Source organism: Apodemus sylvaticus, chromosome 6 (assembly GCF_947179515.1).
Source record: "Apodemus sylvaticus chromosome 6, mApoSyl1.1, whole genome shotgun sequence".
Lineage (NCBI taxonomy): Eukaryota > Metazoa > Chordata > Mammalia > Rodentia > Muridae > Apodemus > Apodemus sylvaticus.
The window spans coordinates 20,263,841-20,276,739 of NC_067477.1; the positions used below are offsets into that span (position 1 = coordinate 20,263,841).

Consider the following 12,899-nt stretch of genomic DNA (forward strand, 5'->3'; position numbering starts at 1 on the left):
CTGATGGTGCACACCTGTAATCCCAGCAGCCCTAGAAGGTTCTAGATCAGCGGTTTTCAATGAGGTGGTGAGTGACCCTTCTCCAGGGGTTGCCTAAGACCATTGCAAAACAGCTTGTGAACATTATGATCATAACAGCAGCAAAATTACAGTTCTGAAGTAGCAATGAAAATAATTTTATGGTTGGGGGGTCACCACAACATGAATGAAAGGGTCGTGGCATTGGGAAGGTTAGAATCACCGTTCTGTATACTCAAGGCTGTCCTTGGCCACATAATGAGCGTGAGAGCTTACTCGTGGGAACCTGTCTCAAAAAAAAAAAAAGGCATTAATTAAACCTGATAGGTCGGACCCGCCGTCTTGTACATGACTAACACTGGGAGTCAAGGAAGACTTGCTGCAGGTGGGCTTTGAAGGATGCATATAAGGGCTAACCAGGAGAAGGTTAAGAGGATTGGAATTCCCAAGAACAAAGGGTAGGAGGGATGGTTCTAGAAATCATCTAGAGCCTGGAGTGCTGGGGTCCAAGGATGGTGGAGAATCAACAGGTCCCGGAGTGGTGAGCAGTCCCCTTCAGAGGAGTTAGCTTTTGCAAAAGGGCTTTTATTACGCACCCCCCCCCCCATCCCCATAGTGCATCTTGTCAACACTGATGACCTGTGGTGTTTCCATCCCACAACAGGTCTTTCAATGACCCTCCCACCCTCCCAATCTCAAGGCATTGGTTGAACTTGTCCGTGTTTCCCTGGAGCTGGCTTGACCGCTTCCAGTGGGGCTCGGGAGCCCTGGCCGACTAGGCACACTGGTAGCTGAAGGCAGGTTCTGAGGCAGGGGTGTGGTGCAGGGCTGTCTCTTCAAAACAATACTCTTAGATCTTGGGTTGTGGTGGAACATCTCAGCTCCATCCCGAGGCTCAAGGAGCAGTTGCGGCCAGGAATCCCTTCATTAGCCAGTCCTGGGGAACGTGAGCTCTTCTCAGGAAGACTAAAGATGGGGGGTAGGAGGTGGGACAGGACCAGGGGAAGGCAGAAGGAATAGCCAGCTGCCGCAAACAAAGCCTCTTCCACCTGAGCCTGGGTTTCCCTTACTGTCCAATGAGGAGCATGGTGCCGCAGGCTATGACTCTGCCTGATTGGCTTAGGCATGCCCGGTGGGCGTGACACCAGTGTGACTGACACAGGCACCTTTGTAGCGGGAATCTGTGGTCAAGGGGAGCGGCTAATGAGAGCCCAGTCCCAGTCCCTCTATCCTGCTCTCAGGAGATCCTGACACCACATCTCCGCGGTGGGTCATCTTATAGGAAGTTGGGCTCCCGCACCACTATATAGGGCTGATCTGAGGCATCCTTGCCACTGTCCTGGGGCCGGTACACAAAGTGGAAGTCTCGCTTGGGCTCGCTCCGGAGCAGATAGCCCTTGATGCGGTGCGGCAGAGCCTCGTCGGCCAGCTGGAAGCAGCGCCCATCCACCAGCACGAAGAGCCGGTAGTCTTGGGGCTGTGCCACCTCAAACTTCTCAGCGCACTGTGCACACAGTGCCTGGGCTGCTGTGTCTGCCCGTGACGCCAGTGTCCGTGACTGCTGCTCGGGCTCCAGGTAGGACACACAGATGAAGTCCTGCAGGCAAGATGGAGGCGGTTTGAGGTTACCAGGCTTGACCAATAGCATTCTGGTCACCCTCACCCCAACATTGGGAGTGGACAGGAGCCTGGGATATGTAGAATGTCTTATTCCTCCCATACCATTGGGTTCTAGCACCTGCCTGGTGGCACTTCTATGCCCACCCAAGACCTGCAGAGCTAGGCGGATTGACAGGTATACCTTGGATTCCTCTGTGGGAGACCCACTGCTCACCCCGAGGATAGTATGGCTGGTGGGCTAAAGCAGCCAAACATAGAACACGGGTGGTACCTGTACAGTTTGTAGCCCCAGACACTATAGCCCCCAGCATCACCTGCACAGAGGAACGGGAGGCCCGGGCCTTGTTGAGCGTGCGCCTGCGTTCCCAGCGGTGGATGGAGTCCTGCACCTCCACGCTCAGCTGTCTGGTCACTGTGATCTTGTCATAGTTTTTAATGTGCTCCAGGGCTCCATAGGTGGTGGTCAGATAGTAGGAACCTGTGGGGTCAAGGACAAAGGGTGAAAGATACGCTCTGGATCCACCACACCTGGAGGGAGCTGGTCTCTAAGTGTGTGGCCCCGCCCATTGCTTCCAACATGCCCCTCCCTCCATAGCCACCAGGGGGCGCGCACGCTCTACAACCTGCTTCAACTTCACTCAACTGCAATGGACTAGGGCTTCAGCAGTTGGCACTTTATAGAACAGCAGAGCTCACATCTTTCCTTAGGCCCCTTCAAGAAGAAATCATGTGGAATATTCCATACATAATATATGACTATATATGACTATTTTTAATATAATTATAAAGTAGAAATGTTTTTATTTTTAGATAGGGTCTCAATACTTAGCCTTGGCCTGAAATTCATAATAAAGATCAGGCCAGCCTTGAACTCATAAGAGATCCACCAGCCTCTGTCTTCTGAATGCTGGGTATGGTTGGTTTTACCACACCCGGGTAAGGATATTTATTCAATGTGGCTGAATTGGGAAGAGGAAACGAAACCCAGCAATTCCTACAAGTCTGTCATCCAAACTAGGTATTCTTTTTTGTTGTTGTTGTTTTTTTTGAGACAGGGTTTCTTTGTGTAGCTCCAGCTGTCCTGGAACTCACTCTGTAGACCAGGCTGGCCTTGAACTCAGAAATTTGCCTGCCTCTGCCTCCCAAGTGCTGGGATTAAAGGCATGTGCCACCACCACCCGGCTAAATTCGGTATTCTTAAAATGATGTCTGAAACTAAGTTTGAAATTTAAAATGAGATTTTTAAGTGTTTTAAAATATATAGGATAGGTAAGAAGCCGAGATCTGGGGATGCCTGGGGGCGTGTGGAGAAGGCGCTGGGAGCCCCTCCCTTTCACTTTGGTATACACGTGCTTTAACACGTAGAGCTCCAGGATTGTATTACCTATTATAAAAACAAATGTCAAAGATGCTCAGGAAATTTTAGTTATCGCATGAAGTTTTAAGGATTTGAAACAGCAAAAATATTTGGCACTTCTCAGCCACGACAGCAGCAGCCTTGGGAGGCTGAGGCAAGCAGACCTCTGGGAGTGAGGGCGATGACAGCTTGTCCTACAAAGCAGATTCAAGGGCAGCCTGAGCCACGGAGCGAAAGCCTGTCCATTTAAAAATAATGTAGTACACTTAACATTTTATTTTGTGTGCACACGTGTATGTGTATTTCTGGATACACTCAATTGCAGCAGTCAGTTTCCCCTTCCACCACAAGAGTCCCAGGAATTGAACTGAGGTCCCCAGACTTGGTGGCAACTGCCTGCCTTTACCCGAAAAAATATTGGCTCACTTAATTTTTTTTTTTTTTTTTTTTTTTTTGAGACAGGGTTTCTCTGTGTAGCCCTGGCTGTCCTGGAACTCACTCTGTAGACCAGGCTGTCCTCGAACTCAGAAATCTGCCTGCCTCTGCCTCCCAAGTGCTGAGATTAATGGCATGCGCCACCACTGCCCGGCTTAAAAATAATCTTAACTTGTAATGTTTCCTTGAGTAATTGAGGTTTTACGGTACTTTGAGCTACACAAGCCATGGGATTTTAAGTCCACTTGCCATGATGTTTATCTGGCTGTTGACTTGTTAGGAGTTTAGAACCTTGCTGAGATCTTTCTCTTTATTTAATTTTTTTGGGGTAGCTTTTTATTTTAAATTAATTTGTTTTATGCGTGTGAGTATGCTGTCGCTGACACACCAGAAGAGAACATCAGATCTCGTTACAGATGGTTGGGAGCCACCCCGTGGTTGCTGGGAATTGAACTCAGGACTTGTGGACGAGCAGCCAGCGCTTTAACCGCTGAGCCATCTCTGCAGCCAGAGTTCCTTCACGTTAAAGCAGTGGTTCTCAACCTCCTAACGCTGCGATTCTTTACCACAGTGCCTCGTGTTGTGCCGGATCCCCACTTCTTCATAACTGTAATTTTATGCTATGAATCATAATATAAATATGTAGGATATCTTAACCTACCCCAAATCACGACCCACAGGCTGCTTTAAAGGGAAGAAACTGAATCCCAGAAGAGGGTGACATGTCCAGGATTACACAGTGCTGCCCCCTGATTTAGCATCCCGCTTTCTTCTGGTCCCTAGCTTTCCTGACAGCCCCCTAGACGGCTTTTCCTGGCTATTAAGGCCAGACTAATAGTTTTGGACATGAGGCTGATTCTGCCAGTGACCCACCCGACACATCTTCCCACCCTAACTATGGGAGATCCACTGGTATCTGAAGTGGCCCTGGCTGAAAGCGCTGGCTCCCAGCCTTAAGCGTGCCTGAGCAGGCACAGCCCTGAGTCCTGCCTCTGTGGCTGGGAGAGCCGGGCAAGGTGAGGGATGCTCTGAGGCCTGGACATGAATGAGCATGGAGAAAAGTCACTTGCTTTTCCATGTCATGTGTGTAAGGGGTGGGGCTTAGTCATGCTTGGGTCATGCAACTATATGAGCTCAGACAATAAATATGTCTGGGGGATTCTGGTCCCCTCTGGGGCAGTAGGGAGGAACTCCAAGCCCTGTTGGGGCTCTCCTAGCCCTTCAAGTCCTATATATCCCATATGGCCTGCCTTGCCCTCTTTGATGGAGACCATGTAGTACCCGCTATGAGCACTAGGTGGCGGGTGATACCGCTGAGCTTTGCAGACACTTCCCAGCCAGTATGTGGTGGATTGCTTGGCAAATCCATTGTGAGATTAGCTGGGCACAGGCTAGGGAGGGCACAGGACTTTCATGGACACTGTCTCAGGGTGGATGTCACCCTTTCAGCAGCGCTGGCTAGAGATCCTTTGGTCTCTGGGTGCTCCCATGGGCATGGTGAAACCCAAGAGGAAGCCTTGAGGAGACAGAGGTCGTAAATGTGAGAGTGAGGTGTTTGTCGATTCTCACGAGACTCCCAGGCTTTCCCGTGTGGCATGGATGGCTCAATGAGTGCACGGGTTGGTGGATGGAGACGAGACGTGGGGGATGGACAGACAGACGGCAGAGTATGTATGGATGAGCTGATGAGTTGGTAGTTAATGGCTGGACAGACTGGTGAGCAGACGGATAGGCTGGCGAATGGAGGTCGAATGGACAGATGGGCAGGTACGTAATGAACTGGTGGATAGCTGGGTAGACAGGTAGATGGACTGACGTAGGTGTGGATGGGTGGATGGATGGATAGATGGAAAGGTGGGGCGATGGGGGAGTAGGTAGGTAGATGAATGGATAGGTGGATGATGGGTAGATGGACAGACAGATGCATGGGTAGACATGTGGATGGACAGGTGATGTACAAGTAGATGGATGGTGGGTGGAAGGGTGGATGGATGTGCTGATGGAATGAAAAAGCTTGCTTCTTCTGAATCCCAGGACTTCTCCGGGGAACAGGCTGCTCTGACTTCAGGTAACATGTAACCAAAGAGGAAAAAGACGCAGCTCCAGGTGCCACCGCCACAGCTCAGAGCTATGGACAACAGCAAAGTTCTCTGCTTTCCCTGCTCCCCTGAGCTGAGCAGACCTCGATGAAGCACTCACGTCAGGTGTGCCACCCCCAGAGGTGGCAGATGCAAACTCATGCAAAGGGGGGCAGCCATTCTCGAGTACCACAAATCCCAAAGGGGACGCTTGTGCCTGGGAGGCTGGGTCCATTCTTCGATGGTGGAAGCCCACAGGACACGTCATGGTCCCTTAGAGCCCAGGGCTTCTGTATCTCAAGCGATTCTTCGTGGAGGGGTGGCTGAGGCCCTAGCCCGAGGAAGTGGTGGGTGGAGGGACAGGGAAGGGAAACTGAGGTAGGCCGCAGCCAATCACACCCTTCCTTCATTCAACCGGGGAGCACAGAGTCCTCAACGCCTCAGTGACTTCTTTCTGTGGACACAAGTCCTGCCAGGGCTGAGTCCCAGGGGCCACCTTATCTAAGAACAGATCTCTACTTACCACACTCCATGGAGACAACATCTGCCATTTTTACATCACTTGCTAAACCACTAACTTCTGCTGTGCCTCTAGGAAGAACGCCATTCCCCACCCTGCAACCCCCCTGCCTTTGTTTTTTAAGTTTAATTAATCTATTTAGTTTTACTGGTTTGTTTTTGAGTCAGGGCCTCACTATCAGCCTCGGCTGGCCTAGGACTTAACTGTGTGGAACAGGTTGGTCTCGAACTCACAGAGATCTGTTGGCTCCTGCTCACCCTTCAGTGCTCAGCCGAGACATCACCTCCTCCAGAAGCCCTCCCTGACTGCACTGTCAGGATAGCATGCTCCCAGTCTCTTTGAATTCCCTACCATCCCAGTTTAGTCACTTTTCTTTGCAACCTGACTGTCTTCCTGGTCAATGAGCTATTTGGGCAGGGCCTGTGTGCATGTCCCTAGGCTTCAACCTTAGTCTGGCCTACCTAAGAAGCCCTTGCCAGGCCACCTGGCCGGGGTTGCTGGGAGACGGTGGTGGGTGTGGGGCGGTGGCACACTCACCCTCTCCTAACTGCAGGGCGGGGTCCATGAGCTCCATCATGTACTCCACATCGAGGAGCATCTCCGTGAGGTTGCTGCGGGCCAGGACGTACATGAGCACGGGCAGGAAGTCGTCGGCCCCGTAGGGCTTCCCTGCAAGGAGAAGAGGATGAGGGCTGTGAGTGCTAGGCGCCCACGAGCCTCTCAGGGGTGACCCGAGGTTACGCTGGAGAGTGAGGTTCTGCAGGATTCAACAGTGAGGACCCTAGACTCCTAGGGTGGCTCAGTATGGGGAGACAAGAAGGAACTGAGAAAGAGCAATGGGCTGGGGTGACAAAATTCTGGTTCCTCACCCTTTCCTGGTTCTTCCCCTGAGGGTACCCTGGGCTGTTTGCTGGGTCATCTAATTCTGATCACACTTAGTTCACGGGCCAACAGCTGCTTCAAGGGCATCTGCAGGGAAAACTGAGATCCAACTCTGTGTCCAGGATTCACCTCTGCCCCTGAGATCCACCTTTGCCCCTGGGATCTACTTCTGCCCCTGAGATCCATCACTGCCTCTGAGATCCACTCCTGCCCAAGATCTACTACTGTGCCTGAGATCTACCACTGCTTGAGAAGAATACCACTGTCCTTGCAATCCATTCCTGCCTGCAAGATCTTTCACTGCCCAAGATCAATCTTGGCCCAGAGTCTACCATTGTGCCTGAGATCCACCACTGTCAGTGGTCTAACCTGAGCCCCCATGTGTATATGCCGTTGACTGTTAGGAGAGGTGCTTCACAACAGATTTTCCAAGTGAAAGTCAGAAACAGAAACTGACCTGCAGTGCTGGCCAGTTTCCATGATGTAACCATTTCCACAGTGACCAAGTTCTAACTGCACACCTGAACATGGACTTGGGAGGAGATGTGTAACCAGCTCCCCTGAAGTGGCATGAGCTACCTCCTCTAGCACACTGACAGCCTTACATATAACAAGCTCAACCTCAACATGGTCTGGTCAAGGCTCAGAGCTGCAAGGCCTGTGCTCAGAGTTCTGGGCTGATCACTGGTGGGGCCAGATCTATGTCTTTCCCCCATACTGGCTTATGAACCAGTGCCAGCTTTGAGCACAGTTGGAACACATCCTCGCTGACTCTTCCAGATGTACAACAGGCAGCACTGCCTGGGGAGAGGAGTACAGCTTTGAAAAGCTTCTCCTGTGACCTGAACACCTGGCTCGCCCTGCCAGGGTCAGCTTGTGTTTCCTCGTTTTTGGCTTCTGTTTCTCCCAGTTCCGTCTGTTCACCAACTGCAGGCACACAGTGCCAAGAACTGGCAGAGATCTTCTGTGCATTTTATGGGCTGGGGAACTTTGGAAAGAGTGAACTCTTTTTCTTCCCCAGAGTCAGGGTTTCTCTGTATAGTCCTGGCTGTCCTGGAACTCATTATGTAGACTAGGCTGGCCTCAAAACTTAGAGAGATCCACCTGTCTCTCTCTCCTGAGTTCTGGGATTAAAGATACATGCCACCACTGCCCAGCTGTGAGGGAATTCTTATTCAGAGAGAAATGGGCCCAAGAGTGCTCCTCTGGGGCCTGGACACTGGAATAGGAAATCAGGAAGGCCCTAGCTAGATTATTCTGGCTCTGCATGATCAGGCTATGATAAGACTCAGTTTCCTCAACTTACCACTGGGAGAAAATTATCAACTCAAGTCTGTTATCAGGACTGATGTGTGTCAAATGAGTGGCAAACTTAAAAGCAGAGTCGATTGGGAGGCATTATCTCAGCAGGTAGCTTAACGCAGCAGGTAGAGAATGTTCAGGGTCGGAAGACACACCTCGGAGGTAGACGCATCGGTTCATGGATCAGGCCCTAAACTGTCTACGTGAACGGAGCAGAGGATCTGTGTGTTCAGTCCCCTCTCTGCTCTCGGCCCTGGGTGCGAGGCTTCAGGCTGCTGTCTGACCTGATGTTATTGCCCTGAAACAATGGATGGTAACTTGGAGTTGTAAGCTGAAGTAAACCTTCCCTCCTCTCCTGGTCTAGACCAGCAAATGCCCGGACACTGAGGTCTCGCCCCACTCTAAATGTCTTCCTAGCCCATGGCGGCATCAGATGGTAGGTCCGTGTTTCTGCTCTACATGGCAATGCCCAGGACATTTGGAAGCTGCGTAAGCATGAAAATTCTCAGTAATAAACACGGGCTATAAGAAAGCAAGCTGAGCAAGCCAGGGGAAACAAGCCAGTGAGAAACATCCTTCCATGGCCTCTGCATCAGCTCCTGCTTCCTGACCTGCTTGAGTTCCAGTCCTGACTTCCTTTGGTGATGAACAGCAATGTGGAAGTGTAAGCTGAATAAACCCTTTCCTCCCCAACTTGCTTCCTGGTCATGTTTGTACAGGAGTAGAAACCCTGACTAAGACAACAGTTGACTTTAGTCATCAGAATTCAGTTTAGCATAGATCTTTTAAAAACCCTCTCTCTGGGGGCTGGAGTGATAGCTCAGTGGTTAAGAGCACTGACTGCTCTTCTAAAGGTCCTGAGTTCAAATCCCAGCAACCACATGGTGGCTCACAACCATCCGTAATGAGATCTGATGCCCTCTTCTGATGCATCTGAAGACAGATACAGTGTACTTATATATAATAAGTAAATCTTTTTTTTTTTTTAAAGGAACCCTCGCTCTGTCTCCTCCACAGGCAGGCAATGCCATAGGTCACCATCAGGGCCCTCCTCCCATCCAATTCTCCAGCCACTGTCCCTGCCTGAACCACCACTGGCTTCTCAGGTCACACGGCCTCTGTGAGAAATAGATGATGAGGGAAGTTGGTCTTTATTACCAAGCTGTTGGCTCTACAGCCAGCCTTCTAGGTTTATGAATCGAGCCCTCAGTGCAAGCAGGCTGCACATTCTGGCACAGTTACAGGCATGGAGGGCAGTCCCAAGGCCTTTCTGTGTCTTCTGCATTTATATTGGTTGGTTGGTTATTTATTTATGTATTTATGTATTTATGTATGTATGTATGTATGTATGTATGTAGGTTTTTTTCTGAGACAGGGTTTCTCTGTGTAGCTCTGGCTGTCCTGGAACTCACTCTGTAGACCAGGCTGGCCTCGAACTTAGAAATCCGTCTGCCTCTGCCTCCCAAGTGCTGGGATTATAGGCGTGTGCCACCACCGCCCGGCTTATTGATGTGTTATTATATTGGTCATTACCTAGGTTCCGCCTCGTCTTTTCTTCCTCTCTGAGGGGGCTTAGATCCATTTTTCCCAGTAAAGGAATCCTTCAGGCATCCCTTGCCTAGCTCTGGATGTTCCAAAGGTGGGAATGACTTCTCGGCCAGATATATGGAAATATGAATGGAGGAGCCTAACCACTCTTGCCAAGTTCTCTTTAACTTCCCAGCCTCCCTGACCCAGGACCCTCAAATCTGCGCTCAATTGCTCTCCCCAGACCTGGTGCCTGCTCTGCATGGTGGACTGGCGCAGTGAGTGTGGCACAGGTTTGGCACAATGTGGCTTTAGGGTTGTATTTTGGCTGGTGTGACCTCTTAGGAAAGGATGGTGTGATCAGTTACGTTTGCTCCTGTGACTTCAAGTGTAGCCCCTTTCCTACCATCTCAGCGGGTCCCACCGACACCCAGGCTGTTGTATTCTCCTTCACATGAGCCACATAGTCTGTGTGTGAGCTTCTCTCTCCTGTGCAGTGAGGACCGGAGAGGAGGTATGGTGGTCTTCTTGTTCAGAGGGGAGGCTTGGAGGCCTAGAATGGGTAGAGGTCTAGGTGCGCTAAGGCCTAATTTGCCTAAAGTCTAAGGTTCTTCAAGCCTAGGAAGCCAGAGGTCTATGGAGCCCGAGGTCTAGGAGCAGTGTTGGGCAGGTGTGGCTTGGTTCAGCTGAACGCGCTCAAGGTTGTTGGCTCAACACTGGCTGCAGCTGTGCCTTGCTGAAGGGTTCCCAATGGCTCCCGTGCCTTCAGTGCAGGGATGCTGGTGTGTGCTTCAGGCCCGAGGCTGCAGCCAGATAGCATGAGATGCCGGGAACATGGAATGGAGTGGTGGTAGGTTAGAGAATGGGGAAGCTTTCTTTTCAAGACACTAGTCTTGAAACCACTAGTGTCAAGTCTGAAGCAAAGCTGAGTCGCTTGAGATGCAGCAGAGAATGTATCATCCAGGGGCTAAGGAGATGCTCGGCAGTTAACTGCTCTTCCAAATGAGCTGGGTTCAATTCCCAGCACCCGCACACCAGGTCACAACTGTCTGCAATTCAAGGGATCCAACAGCCTCATACAGACATACATGCAGGCAAAACACCAATGTACATAAAATAAAAGTAAATTAAAAAACACAGAATGTATCACCCCCATGTAACGGTAATAGTTGTTATCTGTCAACTCGATAAGACAATCACCTGGGAAATGGACCTCTGGGCATGCCGATCGCAGGAATTGATTACATTAACTGAGGAAATTCATCTTAACTTGAGTGAGTCCTGGGCTGTAAACCTGGCAGAAAGTGAGCTGAACACTAGGTAGCATTTATTGCTCTTTTTTGACCTTGGAATGCAATATGACCAGCTGCTTTAAGCGCCTGCTACTTGGATGTCCCAGCCGAGATGGGCTGGACCTTGAACTCTAAGCCTAAACGACTCCATTTTCTCTTACATTGCTTTAGTAAGAATATTTGATCAAAGCAATGAGAAAGTAACTAAGTCAGCAACTAAGAGGAAAGCGTGCTGAACTCGAGATAAGAAACTGTAGCCTAGGTGGCAAAGATGGGGGCAGGAAGGAAACCTGCTTCTCCCAGGTGTCAGCCTCAGGGCTGGAGAGACGGCTCAGCAGTTACGAGTGCACACTGCTTTTGCAGGGGAACCTAGTTTGATTCTCAGCGTTCACATCAGGCAGCTCATGACTGTCTGTAACTGTAGCTCCAGGAGGCCCAATGTCACTGGTCTCTGAGGGCACCTGCCCTTACAGGCACATACTCGGCACACAGATACAGGCACACACATAATTAAAAGAATAAAAGTAGATATTAAAAAAAATCAGCGTAGTCAAAGAAAAGAAAGGCCCTTGAAACATAACATATGAACAGAAGCTAAACACAGTGATGACTGTTAGATGTGGAATTCCTAAGCCTTTCAGCATCCTCAAGGACCTTTATAGATCAGTGATGACCAGTGATTCAGTCAGAGATGCTTACACAGGGACACATCCACAGCCATCATGAGAGAGCTCTGCAGCCTGGCACTCCCAGGGTCTACAGTATAGACTCAGGACAGCACTGCCTGGAAAAGACCCAGATATAGATCCTGTGTGATTTAGGGGGAAGTGTGTGTGTTCTGGGGGGTAGGGGAAGGCACTTGACAATTGCTGAGATAAGTTAACTCACAGGGTACCCAGGAGTCCTTGTTTCAATGAACCATTTACACTTAAAGGTTTCAAGTTTGGAATCAGTTTTAAACAACAGGTTAAAAAAAAAAAAGGTGCTGGGCTGGGGAGATGGCTCAGTCGGCCAAGTGACTGCTGTACAAGTTTGAAAATCTGAGTTCTGATTCCCAGAGAGAGAGAGAGAGAGAGAGAGAGAGAGTCGTTTTAAATACAATCCCATGTAGAACCCTATCCTTGAAACTGGCCTGGTGGGGCGGTTGGAGGTGAGGCCGGCCTGAGGTACAGATGCCCCATAGAGCCCCGCTTGGAATCTACACTGTGGTTCTGAGACAGGAGAATGGAGTGAGGAAGGAGGGCTCAGAGGCATCAAGATTGACATATCAAGAAGCCAATGGCTGAGGAAGGATGGAAGCCCCTCTCACGTGGGCTACAAGTAATAAATGGAATCCTAAAGGAGAAAACCCCAGTGACCTTCAAGTGCTGCGGAAGGTGGTGCTAGGTAAGTGACCCACCAAAGCCCGGGACGCTCAGAGCCCAAGGCCTGCAGCCTCAGACCTGTCCTAGCTCTCTGGTCTAGTCCCAATCTTGGGATCTCGTCGGTGTCCTTTCCTTAATAAACTGTCTCTATTTCCATTACCACCTGCATGTCCTGGTTCAATGCTTTGTTCCAGTGCATAAGGCCCTGAAGTCTCAGTGGCTGTTCTCTGGACTCCGATCCACGCCCATGATAGTACAACTTCCTCATTCTCAGGAACATGGTGGGTAGACAGTGACCTCTGTACCCCACCATCAGAACACAATGACTTGAGAACTCACAAAGCATGAGAATGGGGAAAGGGATGCTGGCCGTTAGGAAGCCTCACAGTTCCTGGCTAAACCATAGCTTTTAAGGGTCTATCTAGGGATGGGCAGTGGTGGCGCACGCCTTTAATCCCAGCACTTGCGAGGCAGAGGCAGGTGAAGTTCTGAGCTTGAGGCCAG

The 12,899-nt window shown here is 50.3% G+C and overlaps 1 protein-coding gene across 4 annotated transcripts in view; it reads right to left on the reverse strand.

Annotated features, from left to right (window-relative positions):
- Positions 1-160: 160 nt before the first annotated feature.
- The window catches only part of Rin3 (Ras and Rab interactor 3), a 106,842-nt gene continuing 94,103 nt past the window's right edge, over positions 161-12,899 (reverse strand). For all 4 annotated transcript variants that reach the window (XM_052185208.1, XM_052185210.1, XM_052185209.1 and 1 more), the window contains 3 exons: positions 6,566-6,697; positions 1,953-2,116; positions 161-1,615 (listed from right to left, as the gene is read on the reverse strand). In XM_052185208.1, the coding sequence (XP_052041168.1) occupies positions 1,295-1,615; positions 1,953-2,116; positions 6,566-6,697 (617 nt within the window). In that variant the 3' untranslated portion in view covers positions 161-1,294. The remainder of the gene's footprint in view (positions 1,616-1,952; positions 2,117-6,565; positions 6,698-12,899) is intronic.